Source organism: Brachionichthys hirsutus, chromosome 2 (assembly GCF_040956055.1).
Source record: "Brachionichthys hirsutus isolate HB-005 chromosome 2, CSIRO-AGI_Bhir_v1, whole genome shotgun sequence".
NCBI classification, from domain to species: domain Eukaryota; kingdom Metazoa; phylum Chordata; class Actinopteri; order Lophiiformes; family Brachionichthyidae; genus Brachionichthys; species Brachionichthys hirsutus.
This window is the reverse complement of record NC_090898.1, coordinates 5,393,586-5,407,463: the sequence shown is the minus strand read 5'-3', so window position 1 is coordinate 5,407,463 and position 13,878 is coordinate 5,393,586. Positions and strand designations below refer to the sequence as shown.

The window sequence follows — 13,878 nt, the reverse complement described above, 5'->3', positions numbered from 1 at the left end:
TGGTTGTTTTAAAGTGCTCTATAAATGGAGTTTAGTTCTGGCTAGAATGCTAAACTGCATTTTATCACCTTGTACTTGCATTACTTTGTGTGTAATGACAAAGTTGAACCAAACTTAATGGCCTCATGTGAATGAAGCAGGACAACCGCAGTCAGAGACTGCAGTTTATTGTTAATCTGCTGTGGCTTTCCTCCTCTGTCAGATTCTCTTTAACATGCAACTAAGAAAAAAAAAGCAAAACATTAGAGACTGGATCTTTCACTGGCCTGATTGCATCTGTCTAAAAAAAAAGATTATAGCTGATTATCGATCAATCAAGAAATATCACTACTCGGACTCATTGAAGAACCCATGACTTGATTATAAACTCCCAATAATTAATAGATAAGTGTGGAACGCACGAGACTCCAGCAAGTCACCAATTCCAGATGAGAAGTTGAACGGAGGAGACTGCTTAGTCATGTGCTGGTCCGGAACCAACACAAATTAAAGGATGTCATTTTGTATCGAATTCATCTTTTAACATTTTGATTCGAGACTGATGACGACAGAACTAAACCATCCCCAAATGGGTGTCCGGAGGTGGATATTCAAAACGTCTCCATTTAGCATGATTTTACTTTGAGGTACAGACTGAGGAGTGAAGTGCGGGACAAAGCCAGAATGACTTTCAACCCGGTTTTTGTTTTTTTTTTTTTTTTTTTTTTAAACGTTGAACTACACAACCAGGGACTTTCAAATATTCACGGTCATGCAATTAGCCTGCATATCAGGAGAAAACAGAAACGACTGGTAAAGGAACAGGAAACTCCACTTCCTCTAGCATGGAAGTGAAGGATCAGTTCTCAAACATGCAGGCTAAATGAGAGTGTTTCCTGTTAGAGTGTAATGACGAGACCAGTTGTTATCTGCACCAAAAACAAACAAACTTTATTTCTTAGAGCTTCTTTTCAGAAAGTAGACCCATAATTTGACGTACATATTAAATGAAGACGAGGGCAATGAAATGAGATGCTAATACTGTACAGGCCGGCTCTGCTGTGCAAGGCAAGGGAGGAGGACCTCCCCTCCCCCAAACTGAAAGTATCTTTTTTTTTAATACGTTTTTAGCTTTTTTAGCAAAAGAATACAATTCGTGTAGAAACGAGCCATGTTTTGCATCCATCATCTCTTTAACCCTTGAAAATATTCTTGTAGATGGCAATCAAACCTGAACACAACTTCAGTTGACAGAATTTAAGTTATAGCAGTATGCACACCATCAAGTGCACAACTTGTCAAGGTTCATTTGATTCTCAAAATACTTTCTTCAATACCATATACATTTCATACATTTATCTTTTAGGGGGGGGGGGGGTATGGATTCAAAAATAGACATTTAAATCATAAAGAATGAATGGGTGGCGAGAAATTAAACTACCAAGGCTACAAACGGTTGCCCTCTATTCCCCGAGAAAAGAGAAGACCGAAACCACAGCGAGGGACAGAAGGAACCCGGTGAAAGGGACGGAAGTATCAAGAGCGGGGGGGAGGCGGGGGGATTGACCTAGCTATACAGCGCAGTGACACCCACTTTAGCTCATTACACGTACAGTCGTGATCAAGGCACAGGGATCTTCAAAAAAGTATTTTTTTCAATAATTATACAAAATACATTTTACAGTCTGTACAAGAATAGCTCAGCAGTAAAGTAAAGACAGACACCCAGGGGAGCAAGAGGTTAAAGGTCATGGCGTAGAGGAACGATGGAGGAATGGCAAAGAGGTACAAGCAGGCCGTTTGTCCACGTGAGTAATAAAATAGCCCCATGTGTTATCTTTCTCTATTAAATTCCATTAAATTTTTAATTTATCTTAAAAGCCAAACAGTGCAGGTTAAAGTGCAGATGGGAAGGTTGTGAGAAGATAGAGTGAAATGTGAAGAAAAAAATAGAACCAGGTGAAGAAAACAAAGAACGCAGACAAAGAGCCAAGATAAAGAGCGAGAGAGCAGAATGGCACAAAAGGCTAGACAGACCAAAACCGCTGTGGAGACAGAACTGGGTCAATCCCGTCAAGAGTTCTTTAACTTACGATCCTGTACTCTACGATGTTTTTTTTGCCCTCCGTTTGTCAAGTTCCATAAAAGTTGGCTTTTGTTTGAATTCAATCAATCCTCTTCACGATTTTACTCCTCTACCAAAAAGGCAAGTCGAGGGACAGCCAACACCCCCGTCCAACTTTCCCAGACTCCATCGGAGAAACTCCCATTAAAGAAGTCAGCGCCGTCCCGTTTGTGGTCTTCAGCCTCCCGGTGGCCTGATCGACCTCAAACGCCCCTGGGCCATACAGTCTGTGGTAAGGCTCCTCCTCAATGCTCGACTGCACAATCATTTGTCAGTTTAATCTCAAAGCGCCGTGCCATCGGCCCAACAAGGCTGCCACTCGTCTGTCTTGGCACGTTTTTCGGATTCACCCGGGTTGTGCAATCCCGTCAAAAACAAGTGCTATACGTTTCTGTGCAAACAGATCCTGCAGTTGACTCCTAGATGTTTGTGGCGGATAGGAAGGATGGGCGTACTTGGTTTGAGTCCTGAGCACAGTGATATTTGTTTGATACGTTTCAGCCGATCTGTCGAGGTGTGTATTCACAATTTGCAGTAAGTCAGTTCTTTCTTTGCAAGTTGCACTGAAGTAGATTTCATTTCAACCTCTAACCCTCCTCACTGCAGGCAATGCTGTCCAGTCTGTCACTCAGGCTTCCAAGAAAGGTGATGCGTATAGCGATGTTATTTGTGATAGTATGGCTGAGGGTGGCACTCTGTCCTTTTATTCAGGAACCCCTTCCATCGAACCAGCTCTGCTTCCTGCACGTAGAGAGTTAATACAAGGGGAAGTGCAGGGTGTTCACCACGTGTCTGTTTTGGCTCCACAAAAGCTCACATGCTTCTGTGGAAGAAAGGAATTTAGACTCTCGGGGTCTTTCATAGTCAGGTGTGGGTTTTTTTTTCTTGGCCTTACACCTTTCGTGTTCCATCACAAGAGCTCGTACTGCCGCAGGTGCATCCGCTGGATGATGTCTCGACAGTCGTTGAAGACGCTACGGATGTTTTCCGTGTCGACTGCGCAGGTGAAATGGGGGTAACAGTAGTGCCGCCCATCTCCACTCGCTGTGCTGATCCTCTGTGGACGGACGAAGGGAAACGTGGCAAAGTAAATCTTCAATAAAAGGAAGCTTGTTTCTTTCAAAAAAAAAAAAAAAAATGATACAGGACAATACTTATCAATTTGAAGAATTCATTGTTGGTTTTTCATCTTGGAACAATTATAACAGTGACCATTTCCAAATATGTGTACTGTAATATATATATATAATGCACAAAAGTGTTTATACGTCTATACTCGTACCAGGAATTCATCTCTAATGAAGTACTTTGCCCTCGTGACACGTGGATCTTCTCCAAGCTCTGGTGTTGCTGGAAGAGGAGAGAGAGGCTAATGATGTCAGGTGGAAACTCAAACATGACATACAATGATCAAGATGCACTCGGGCTCTGTAATGCATGAATACACCGTTACTGTGACAAGCAGACATATTTCACATAGATTTGGGGAAAACTGGGACATCCAGGAATTTTTCAGTGAAAACTTTGGGATGTCTGCTCAACCTACTTCACAGACAATTATTGATTTTCTGAAATCAAGATGGAAGTAAATATTTAGAACGGTTGTGTTTGTGCCGCATGACTCATTCTGAATAAAATTGAAAGCTCACCATCATCAGGTGTCGTGTAGCGAGCAAACTCAGGAAAATACTCCTCGATTTTGGATTTCCCTGCCAGCACCTTCTCTGCCAGCAGGTCCTGCTTATTTAGGAACAAGATGACAGAAATGGTTCGCAGCCACCTGAAGAGACGAGAAGAAATCAGCGCTTGGAGTTGGCACCGAGTGTAAAAACCTTCTGCACATCAAGTGTCTGTGCTCCCCGAAACATTTCCTCATCTCAAAGCGGAGATTTAAAGGATGCCAATTCTGTCAGAATATATTTGTACAAGTACAGAATACACTCGGAGGCAGCAATCACGACTGTAGCGATGGGTCGGTGTCATCAGGAATCTCATACACAGCAGGTAAAGTCGTAAAACGTTTACCAGAGATTATAACCGCTTTAACTTTAATAGCTTAATTTCTCTGGGCTGACAAAAGACAAGATGCAGACAGACGCAGCGTCTCTCTACCGGTTGTTCCAGATGTTCTTGAACAGATTGAGGGCCTCCTGTAAACGGTTGGTCTGATTGTCCTCTCTGATCACCATGTTGTAACTGCTACTGGCTACCACGAAGATGATAGCCGTCACGTCTGAGGACGACAGGGAGATTAATGGAAAAGCAAAAGGAGCTGAGAGAAGACGGAGAAGAACGACGCTTACCGTTAAAGCACTGAATCCATTTCCGGCGCTCGTCTCTTTGACCGCCGACATCAAACATACTAAATAAATCAAAGGAGAGTTAAATACTGCCATCACGTGGAGGCAATGTACATTTTAGGTTTAGGTCCACAGAAACGCATTTGATGAAGCTCTGTACATGGTTTTTATTTTTAAGAACCTGCTGTGCTTGTTATTTCTACTCCCCACTCCCCCCCCCCCCCCCCCGTTCCCAAGTTATTTCCAAGCTTTACGCCTGTATTATATCAGCAGGGACAGACAGGACGCCGAGGGAAACCTGCTGCCCTGTTCATTTTTTTACTTACTGGAAATTAACTTTGTCCACCTGGAATCTTGTCTCAAAGATTCCTGATGTCAGTACTCTGCAGCGCAGCAAATCCTGGAAAATGGTCAGAGAGTTATCCTAGACGGCAAAGAAGTCCGACAGGATTTTGAACACTTGCACTGTACAGTCAGAGCAGGTTTTACATTCTGCATATTGTCCTTAGGGTTCAGGTGAAACGCGTTGACACGTGTTCTCTGTACATATTTCTAGGCTTGTACAGGACAACATGGACAGCAAGGCAAAGATTTGATCAAACTTTAGACTATACTACAATGAATTCTGGGTAATATTACTCCTGAGGTTGCATAGATTCACACACCTGATCTGTTGGAGTATAGTCGCTCTGTTTCACGATGTCAATCTTGTCCAAAAAGCTGAAGAGACAAAGAAAATGATACGACTGATGAAATAGTGGTTTCTTTGGCATCATACCGACCCTCTATGGGAGAAATAAAATACAAATCTAAAGGAACAGAGTATTAAGTCTGAACATCACGCCAACAACCTACGAAGGGCGTTATTAGAAACATCAGCAGTGATAGATGAAACGCAGCAGTCATTTCCTCCTTTGGTTCTACGTGGCAGTGGAAACACGGAGACACAACACAAGAATATAAGGTATTCAGAGACCATGTATGAGATGGATCTTTAGTGCATGTCTCGTTTCACTGAGTTCTGAGGACACGTCTGCAGCCCATGTCCCATAGCAAACCTGGTACGCATCAACGGACCAAAAAAAAAAAAAAAGAGTCTTTGTCCCTAGACAACTGCATAAAGTTGCGTAATTTCAACAATGCCAGGAAAAAAAATGCTGTGATTCTTTGGAGCTACAATATTTCGCGTCACCACAACACTGGTTTTCATTCGTTTATATCACCCACTAAACTCAGCGGTCAGCTACAAGGCTAAATCCTGCTACACATTCCGAGTGACCAGATCAGAATCGGCACATTCCTGAAGAACAAAGCACTGAAACAAAAGAAAGATGAAAACACAGAAGAAAAACATTGAGATGGAAAAAGGGATGAGCACGAAGGACGTGCAGAATGAGAAGGATGAGGAGACACGGAGACAGAATGAAAGCATAGTGGCATCTGCCCGATTACAAAGCAGATTTCAAAAATAACTTCCCAGCACCCTTGCCTCAAGCATGGTAACCATGGAGACCTAACCACAGGCACTATTAATAGTCTATCCGGTCCAAATCCAGTGTGGCAGAAGTCGTTCCAGACAGACGGTTGGAGACTGTGAAAAGGAGGACGGACCAGAGGAAGAGAAACACATGGAGGGCGAGCTTATATTTGCGTGAATGAGCGCGATGGAACAAAGGAATGGACCGTACCATCTCGACCACTTGATGAGAAAGAGACTCTTCCTCATTTACAAACAGCAAACCAACCTGTAGATTTAAATCCCATGTTTGGAACATTCACTGTGCTGGTACACAGCAGGCTACAGGATCTAGCCCACAGCCAAGCAGTTCAGTGTTCAGCAGCAAATGTTCGCCGCCACGCCTCCTTCAAACAGCCAGAAAGCGTCCATTTCTCAGTTTGAGTGGAGACTTCATAGTTATTGATACGATTGTGAGCCACTGGTGGGGAGGGGGGGGGGGGGGACTTTGTGTACAACTGCAAGGCGAGTGAGTCTCACACACAGAAGCTTGTTCGATTTCACGAAGGCCAGAAATGTGAACGTTTTGGTTTGTTTTGCATTGACAATATTTAATGACTAGATTTGGATTGGAACATGAAAGTTCAAAAATGATTACATACACTTATGAAAGTACTTAAATCGCTTTATTCTTGTTTTTTGATAGGGCAGCAACAACCAACGGTTAACTAAATTGGTGAGTAATTTCTTGTTTAGTTAAAAAAGTGAAATTACTTTGGTCGGAAACAGACTATTTTATTGTCATAAATGAAGTAAACCAAAAAATGCTTCATAATTTGCTAAAATAATGACTGAAAGATGCATTTATTTATGCTTAATTAACCAATTACTTGCTGTAGCTTCACTTATTGATCATATTTAATCATTGCTTTGTAGTCATTAAGCAGAGCAAAATATCACAATGACAGTGCATCCGAAGTCGAATATTTAATTTGGGAAAGTAGAGAAATATGAGAAACTTGCCACAGCAAGGAAAGTAATGAGGGTCAAGTTACATGGACGTTCCTCATTTCAGCCCTGCTGAACCACGGCCTCAGGGAAACTTTCCAATTCTCCTTGAATTTAAACTAGAAAACGACAATCAGAGATTGCAGACCCTCGCCTCCAAAAGACTATTCGATCTTGTGAGACAGTAAACAGGGCTCCCGGATCAGAGGGGCCAAACCTGCTCTAGCTTGCTGCTCCGGAACGTACTACAAGACTCCTTCTGGACTCTTTTTTTCCCCCCATCATGCCATTTGTGTCCCTCCCTCTTAAAGTGGCGGTTTACAGCACAGGCACAATTCCAGATGTAAAAATAATTTTAGAATCTGGATCCAGATCCGGATCAACGCCACTTTCGGGGTTACTAGTTTTTGAGTTATGCGCTCGGACAGACAAACAAACAAAACACACCCAATTGCAATACCCTCGCCTCCTCTTCGGCGAGGGTAATAAGTGGACTAGCAGACGGTTACCTACTTACTATTGTGCACAGTCGATCAGCTGGTACTCGTTGGATCTCTCATAGCACGCCCTGACCCCTCGATCCTGCCACAGAGTCTTTGCATGATCGTAAAATTCCTGAGAAGGAAGGGCAAAAAGGGAAACACAAATGACACCAGGCAGAAACTGCAAGAACACTGGATCAGGCTACCAATAAACCGGACTTCAGAAAAACGAAACCCTGTTCGAGCTCATGGTGTTAACCCTTAAAGTGCAAACGTCTGCAACCTCTACCTGATTGAATAACTGCCTGAAGACAGTCTCTACAAGCCAGAGACATTCGGTATCGTTTGCTGTGAATTTTACATTCAAGAGGACAGAAGAACAGCAGTAAGGGTTGTGTGTCTGAGGGCACTGCCGCTACTCCGTGCTTGTGTTGAGACCGCACGCATTCGATCCCTGGCCAATGTCTGCGTTCATGTCTAACCGAACTGTAGCCGAGAGAAAAGGACCGGGGCCCAAAACGGCTCCGTCTGATGCCGAGAGGCAGATTAACCGCTTCACTTTCCTTTTACAGTAGCTTGTAGCGACTAAACTAAAAAGGCGTTTAAACACGGTTGGTTTAAACGCGTTGGCTCGAGGTGGACCGCAGCCAGTACTCGCTACGTACGCCAGCATGACCCAGCCCTTAGTGTTGATGTTGTCACATGTACAAGTACGCAATACAGTAGAGCGACTTTAAAGGGCACCAGCACCTGAGGAATAAACGCGTGTAAGCATATTCCGTACTCGACTTCACAATTCAATCATTTCAACTCAATTTGAGATATTGCGATGCAAGTCATGTTTATATATTATGTCTCACCGCAGAAATCCTCCTGCAGAACGACGCGACTGAACATGACAAAATACTTTTGAAGGACAGAAACATGATAACGGCAGTCTCAGTGAGAGTTTAATTATTTTTGTTGAGTTCATTATACTGCGCGCAGAGTCCCCATGTTCTCCCAGGTGGATGTCAATTAGCCGAGACTACCCGGCTTCCAGGTTTATCCTCTTGGCTCGGGTAGTTAGTTCATTACCCCCGAGACTATCGCTAAACCTCAGTGCTACCCGTGCCCAGGGATCATCACCTGGAATGCCGGGAGCTTTACCTGCCGTCATCTAATGAAACACAGAGTCCACTGCCTGTGCATTAAACCAGCCAGTTTAACAAAGGCCTCGGACAAGGTGGGCAACATGATGTTTATCATGGCAGGTGATAAAAAAAAAAAAAAAAAAGACCTGAACTTTAACTTGGTTTTGGAGCCCACGTTTCTGGAGATAAACCCACAAATCTTCTAATCCATGCAGAGACGCCTATTAAAAAAGTCCATGTTGGTTTTGCTTTAAGATGAAGCGATGTGAACACGACAATGAGATGAAGATCCATCCATCTGCGTCTGATACTCTACTACTCACCGGAGGAAAATCAGAGTCCTTCTGGTTGACAAGGCTGAGGATGTATTCAATCTGGAACTGGTTCTCTGGGCACGCCAACTGCACTGGCGGCGCCAAGTTGATCATGGCTGTTATTATGGTCTGTCATAAAAGCATAAATGAAAGACATTGGAGTAAACTAGACCTACAATCGGCTCATCTGACCAGCTTAGTAAACCTCAATGCGTCAGTGACAATTATAAGAGACAGTTTTCATTTAGCAGAAAGAAACCATCAGAACCACTCACCTCAATAGCCTCTTTAATATTATGCTTGATATCCTGAATTTTCTGCTTCTTCTCTCTGAAACAGACACAGGTTGAGTGGAAGAGTCTTCAGGAAACAGGAAAACAGCCACCATAAACGACACGCTCCTCGAATGAAGACAGAGGGTTTAGTCAGCAGGCATCGCTCCAGACATACAGACTCTCGCCCGATAGAAATGCATCAAGCAGACAGAACTCCTCTCCCTCACAGAGCCTCTTAGAACACAGAATTGGGTTTACCATAGGTCCATTTCAGCAACAAAGGGAAAGATGGGCCTGTTGGTTCTGTGCCATATGCAACATACCAAAGTTGAGTTTCTTTAAATCAATTTGGCTCCATCGTGAACGTCAGATGGAGAAAAAGAAGCAGTTTAGACATGTCGGTGGCGTCACCTGTAGACGAAGACGCCGCCGGTTAAAGCTGGTGCTTCGTCACATTTACAATGACTGACAAGGACCTGCAAACACGAATACCCAAGTCTTGGCCTCCTAAAAGCTGGTCTGGTGAACACAGGCTGCCATTATTGGACCCAGGGAGCAATAGTGTTCAATATTTGCTCCAGAATACGCCCACATGTAGGCTTGCATGAGATGGGGACCGAATAGGGAAACTGTGCCGAGGTGGCGTCGTGACGACAGCCGCCTCACACGATGAGTGAGAAATAAATGTAGGCATGAATATAATTTGGGGAAACCGGGCCCGAGGAGAGGGTTAAGAGGTAGCTTAAGGCCTTGTTTACATTTTCAACTTTATTAGAATGGTGTGTGTGTGTGTGAGGTTACAGGGAGAAGATGATGCAACGTTACAGTGATGACATCTAGACATACCGAGGTAAATAAATCTAAGCATAAAGCAGCTGGAGTCACGGCTTTTACAGCTCCAGAGTCGGTCCTGCTGTTGACCCATGATCACCCAGTGATGGGCGGGGCAGCTCGGTCAAGGTTAGGACGACCAGCGATGAGTCGCTGCATTGAATGGTGTGTCGCTAATGCACAAGTCGTCCATCATGCGTTGATGATATTCCACAGCTCTTACTGTCATCATGAAACCTGTCGAACGTTACCTGACTGACGTCAAGAGTTCAATAGCAGACAGAGATAAAAAAAAAAAACAAGTGTCCTATTGGCGTGGAATCTGTAAGGTCAGAGCAGGTTGTGGGATCAAGCCCCAGAAATGAGACGGAGGTAGTTTTGCACAGCTAACATAATACGTACTCTGCGTTGAAGCCATTGACATGTAGGATCCTCATCTGTTTCACTATAGTGCTCTTTCCTGACTCTCCAGCTCCTGAAAGTGAGAGAGGCGAGGAAACATTAGGCGTCAGTCATCATGTGAAACCGAACATGCCGACAGAGACAGGATATACACAACACACACACACGTGTATGCATGAAACAGCACTTAAAGGCTTTCAACCGGGATGTTTAACGCGAGTCAAACCGTTCTGACACTTATTTGGAAAAATGAGTTGTGACAAGGACATTCGTGGTCATGGCTGAGATAATAAACTAGATTATCCCATTAGATACTGATTCCAATCACAAGATTACATTTTTAGAAGAGCCGGCCCCACCTTCCAAAGACGAGGAAAAATAGTTACCTTAAAGCGCTTACGTTACAGCGTTGACAAAGCATTTATACCCATCTATAGCAGTTTGTGTTCAACTCCAGATGTCATCTGTATCCACAGCATCTGCTTCAACTCAACCCATTTTTGTTTGCCGATTGTTTCACAGCAAACCTCGACAATCACATCTAGCCCGATTTTGGTGAAGCCCCGCATCACAACTCAGTTACATTCCCTTTGCCGGAGCCAAACACTGTGACTAATACTTTACCCAATGTGTGCATTCATGTCCTTAAAAATGTTCAGTAGCGCAACTCCATCCTGACCATGCTCATTCAAAAGGGAGAAGCATGCAATGCAGCACAGACAATGACATACCAGACTCTATAGGAGCATTTCATACGAAGACAGTCTCAGCATCTGAAAACTACAATTAAAAATATGTGTATACCTATACCGGTACTATGAGATGAACACAAGTTCAGCAAAAGAAAATCTAAATAACAGAACTCAAATGGGAGCTAGTGGTCAGGAAGAACGTAAATTCTAGATACATTATTCTTGGGGCACTTTGAGCTGCATCCTGCAGGTCTTCCACTCACATTTCCTCTCTTCAGCAGTCCCCTTCACACAACTACGTAACATTCAAAAACAAATTACAGGTAATATCGTGGTTTCTGCTGCCGAGTAAGTAAAAACGTTAAAGCACAAACAAATTAAGTTCGAGTACGACGTGGCCGCTCTTCTGGAAGTCCACCCTCCCCGATGACAAACCTGATCCATCAAATCTGAGTAATTGAAACACGTGGAGGAAAACTACAAGCTACTGCAGTTTCTGTTGCAGTTACTTTTAGAAATGCTTCAATCCTAGAGAGACCAAACTGGTTTCGGTTAAAGAATACTCACTGCTGGTCATCATGTCCTCAGCATCTAACCTGAAAAATTATTAGCTGTTAACTTAGGACTTAAAGGTCTCATTTCAGCAGGCTGTGGCAGAAATTAGATTCGTTTCTCAGGGCTGAACACGGATTGTTTCAAATAGCGAGACTTTCTAGATGCGACACCTATCCCAGTTCATGCGACACGAAACTACGCAATTATTTTGCACGCATTGATACGGAGAATTTGACCGGGAGCTTGATTAAAACACAACTGGGAAACAGTGTCCTCAGCTGTTCCCCTCCGCTTGTGAACAGCTGACAAAGTGCTTGCCAACGTCCAGAGCAACACGGCGTGCATCGGGTGGCTACTAGCATGTCCATTATGCTTGGATACAATGAGATGTTTCACAAACATGTTTTTTTGTTGTTGTTGATGCAGATGACTCATTCTAAAACCCGTACCAACGTGATCACGCCTGCCGTATTGGAGGCCACAGATCCAAATAGAGACCGGACCCAATGCGATTATGAATCAAAATCTTATGCGAGGGAAAACAGAACCGCTCGAGGCCCGTCACGTGAAGTTAGCAAAAATAACTTCTGCGCCTCGTTGCAACCGCATGTTTTTGTCTTCAAAAGGAATCAGGCTACAAAAACATGTGCCCCAAACCGAGTAATGCTTCAGTTTGGCTCGCCATTTCATCCGAAAACGTAGGTCTCATGACACCAGTATGGATCCCGTGGCACTAGTGCAGCTCTCGGGGCCGGTCTCATGGCACAGGTGCAGATCTCACCACACAGGTGCAACTCACAATCTTAATGAGTAGCATAAACCAACGATCAACATTTTCATCCCAACAGTTTTGCCCTGCACGCAGGCCAGTGTGTCCGGCTGCACTCAAATGTGAGGAGAGATTAATAGCACTCGTGTTGAACACATTTTCTCTGAAGTAAGCAGAATCACAAATGAGTCAATTCAGTTCTGCAATAAAGTTAAATATGAAGACTATGTAGCTGAGAGGCAGACGATCTTTTCAGCAAATGAGGGTTTTTGGTTTTAATGTGGGGCCTGCAATTGTGTTTCACGCCACAGACACGACAGTTATTCTTTCCAGAGACCGGGACTTTCATACCAAAGTAAAGTCTGCAAACGAGCATGCAAAGAGCGCACGGCAGGGGAAAGTTACTTATGGAATGCTAGAGACCCAGTCCACTTCAAGTTCATTCTGTGACACACACACACACACTCATTTCTCCACTCCAACTTAAAAATAATGTTAATTCATCCAAATGTGCTGACCCAAATGCCAAAGCATTCAAGCCGGGAAGGGCTATTCCGCGTTAAAGGCTTGAATACATGAAATATAAATTAAGATAAAACCAGTTTTAATGAAGAACGAGTGGCTGTCTAAGTGATCAGGACCCCCACGTTGACTGTTGACATGGACCATGCAACAACACGCTGTGGGGTTTGTGTGCAGACTGTCGATTTGACAGGCATAATACTGAGAAGCCTGCACGGTGTTGCATTGTCAGACTCATGCAAAGGCAATGTCAGACTGCTGACAACGTTGCGCGCGCCCCCCCCCCCCCCCCCCCCTGAAGACACCTGTGAAGTAGCAGCAATGCCCTGAAAACAACTCACCTAAAAGCAGCAGCCTGTGCGTCGCTCTGTAGATCTGCTTGTCCTTCTGAAGCTGCTTCTCGATCTTCTTGTTTGCTTCTCTTTGAGCCTTCTCCTCATTTCTCTGGTCTTCGGTCTTGCTGTTGCCCAAACAACCCATCTTCTCAGAAGAAAAGAAAAAAAGAAAAAGGGGAGAGGTCGGGGGGGGGGTCCAGGGGAAGGAGTTGGCGTGGCGTGGGTAGGCAAACAATAATAAGAAGCTAAGCAAGTCCAGATCCCTGGTTTGTCATGTGGATGTGGAGGCGAGCTCTCCGCGGGGATGCTGCTGCTGACGACACCGAGGCCGCGGAAATCTCCTGCTTCACATGCAGCCGATTCTGGTGTTGTTGGGACTCTCTTTCCTCCTCTAGCCAACTGCGTAACAAAGACAACAACAACAACCCCCCCCCTCTAATCCACAAACGTCCGATAAGACGCAAAACACCGGAGTTTCACCCCAAACAGAGGCAGAATAAACAGCCTACTTTGCATCTCCGAAGAAGCCCGGGTCTCGCGTCTCACTGCTGCCCGTCACAAGGAGCCGAACTCGGCGCGTCCGGAAGCCTCCCCCGTGCTGCGTCGCGGCTCTTTTCTACGTCTCCTTTCATGACAAACATTTCCAAAGGTGTGCGCTGATTACCTAATTAGCGGTCGCGCAGACAGCTGTCTCCGTGAG

The 13,878-nt window shown here is 44.4% G+C and overlaps 1 protein-coding gene across 1 annotated transcript; it reads right to left on the bottom strand.

Annotated features, from left to right (window-relative positions):
* Positions 1-3,014: 3,014 nt before the first annotated feature.
* gnas (GNAS complex locus) lies at positions 3,015-13,323 on the bottom strand. The gene is made up of 12 exons (XM_068743733.1): positions 13,185-13,323; positions 10,306-10,378; positions 9,073-9,127; positions 8,807-8,926; positions 7,386-7,483; positions 5,070-5,124; positions 4,731-4,804; positions 4,408-4,466; positions 4,217-4,337; positions 3,754-3,884; positions 3,387-3,454; positions 3,015-3,161 (listed from the first exon to the last, which is right to left on the bottom strand). Exons 1-12 carry the CDS (start codon positions 13,321-13,323, stop codon positions 3,015-3,017), a joined length of 1,140 nt encoding a protein of 379 aa, XP_068599834.1.
* Between the last annotated feature and the right edge of the window lie 555 nt (positions 13,324-13,878).

What these genes read in the sequence shown, in the direction of transcription:
- gnas (XM_068743733.1), bottom strand. Translation starts at nt 13,323, where the DNA reads ATGGGTTGTTTGGGCAACAGCAAGACCGAAGACCAGAGAAATGAGGAG. An exon ending in GTCAATGGCTTCAACGCAGA is followed by an intron (nt 9,128 to 10,305) that starts GTACGTATTATG and finishes TGTCTGTTTCAG; the next exon opens with AGAGAAGAAGCAGAAAATTC. An exon ending in AGGACTCTGATTTTCCTCCG is followed by an intron (nt 7,484 to 8,806) that starts GTGAGTAGTAGA and finishes CTTCCTTCTCAG; the next exon opens with GAATTTTACGATCATGCAAA.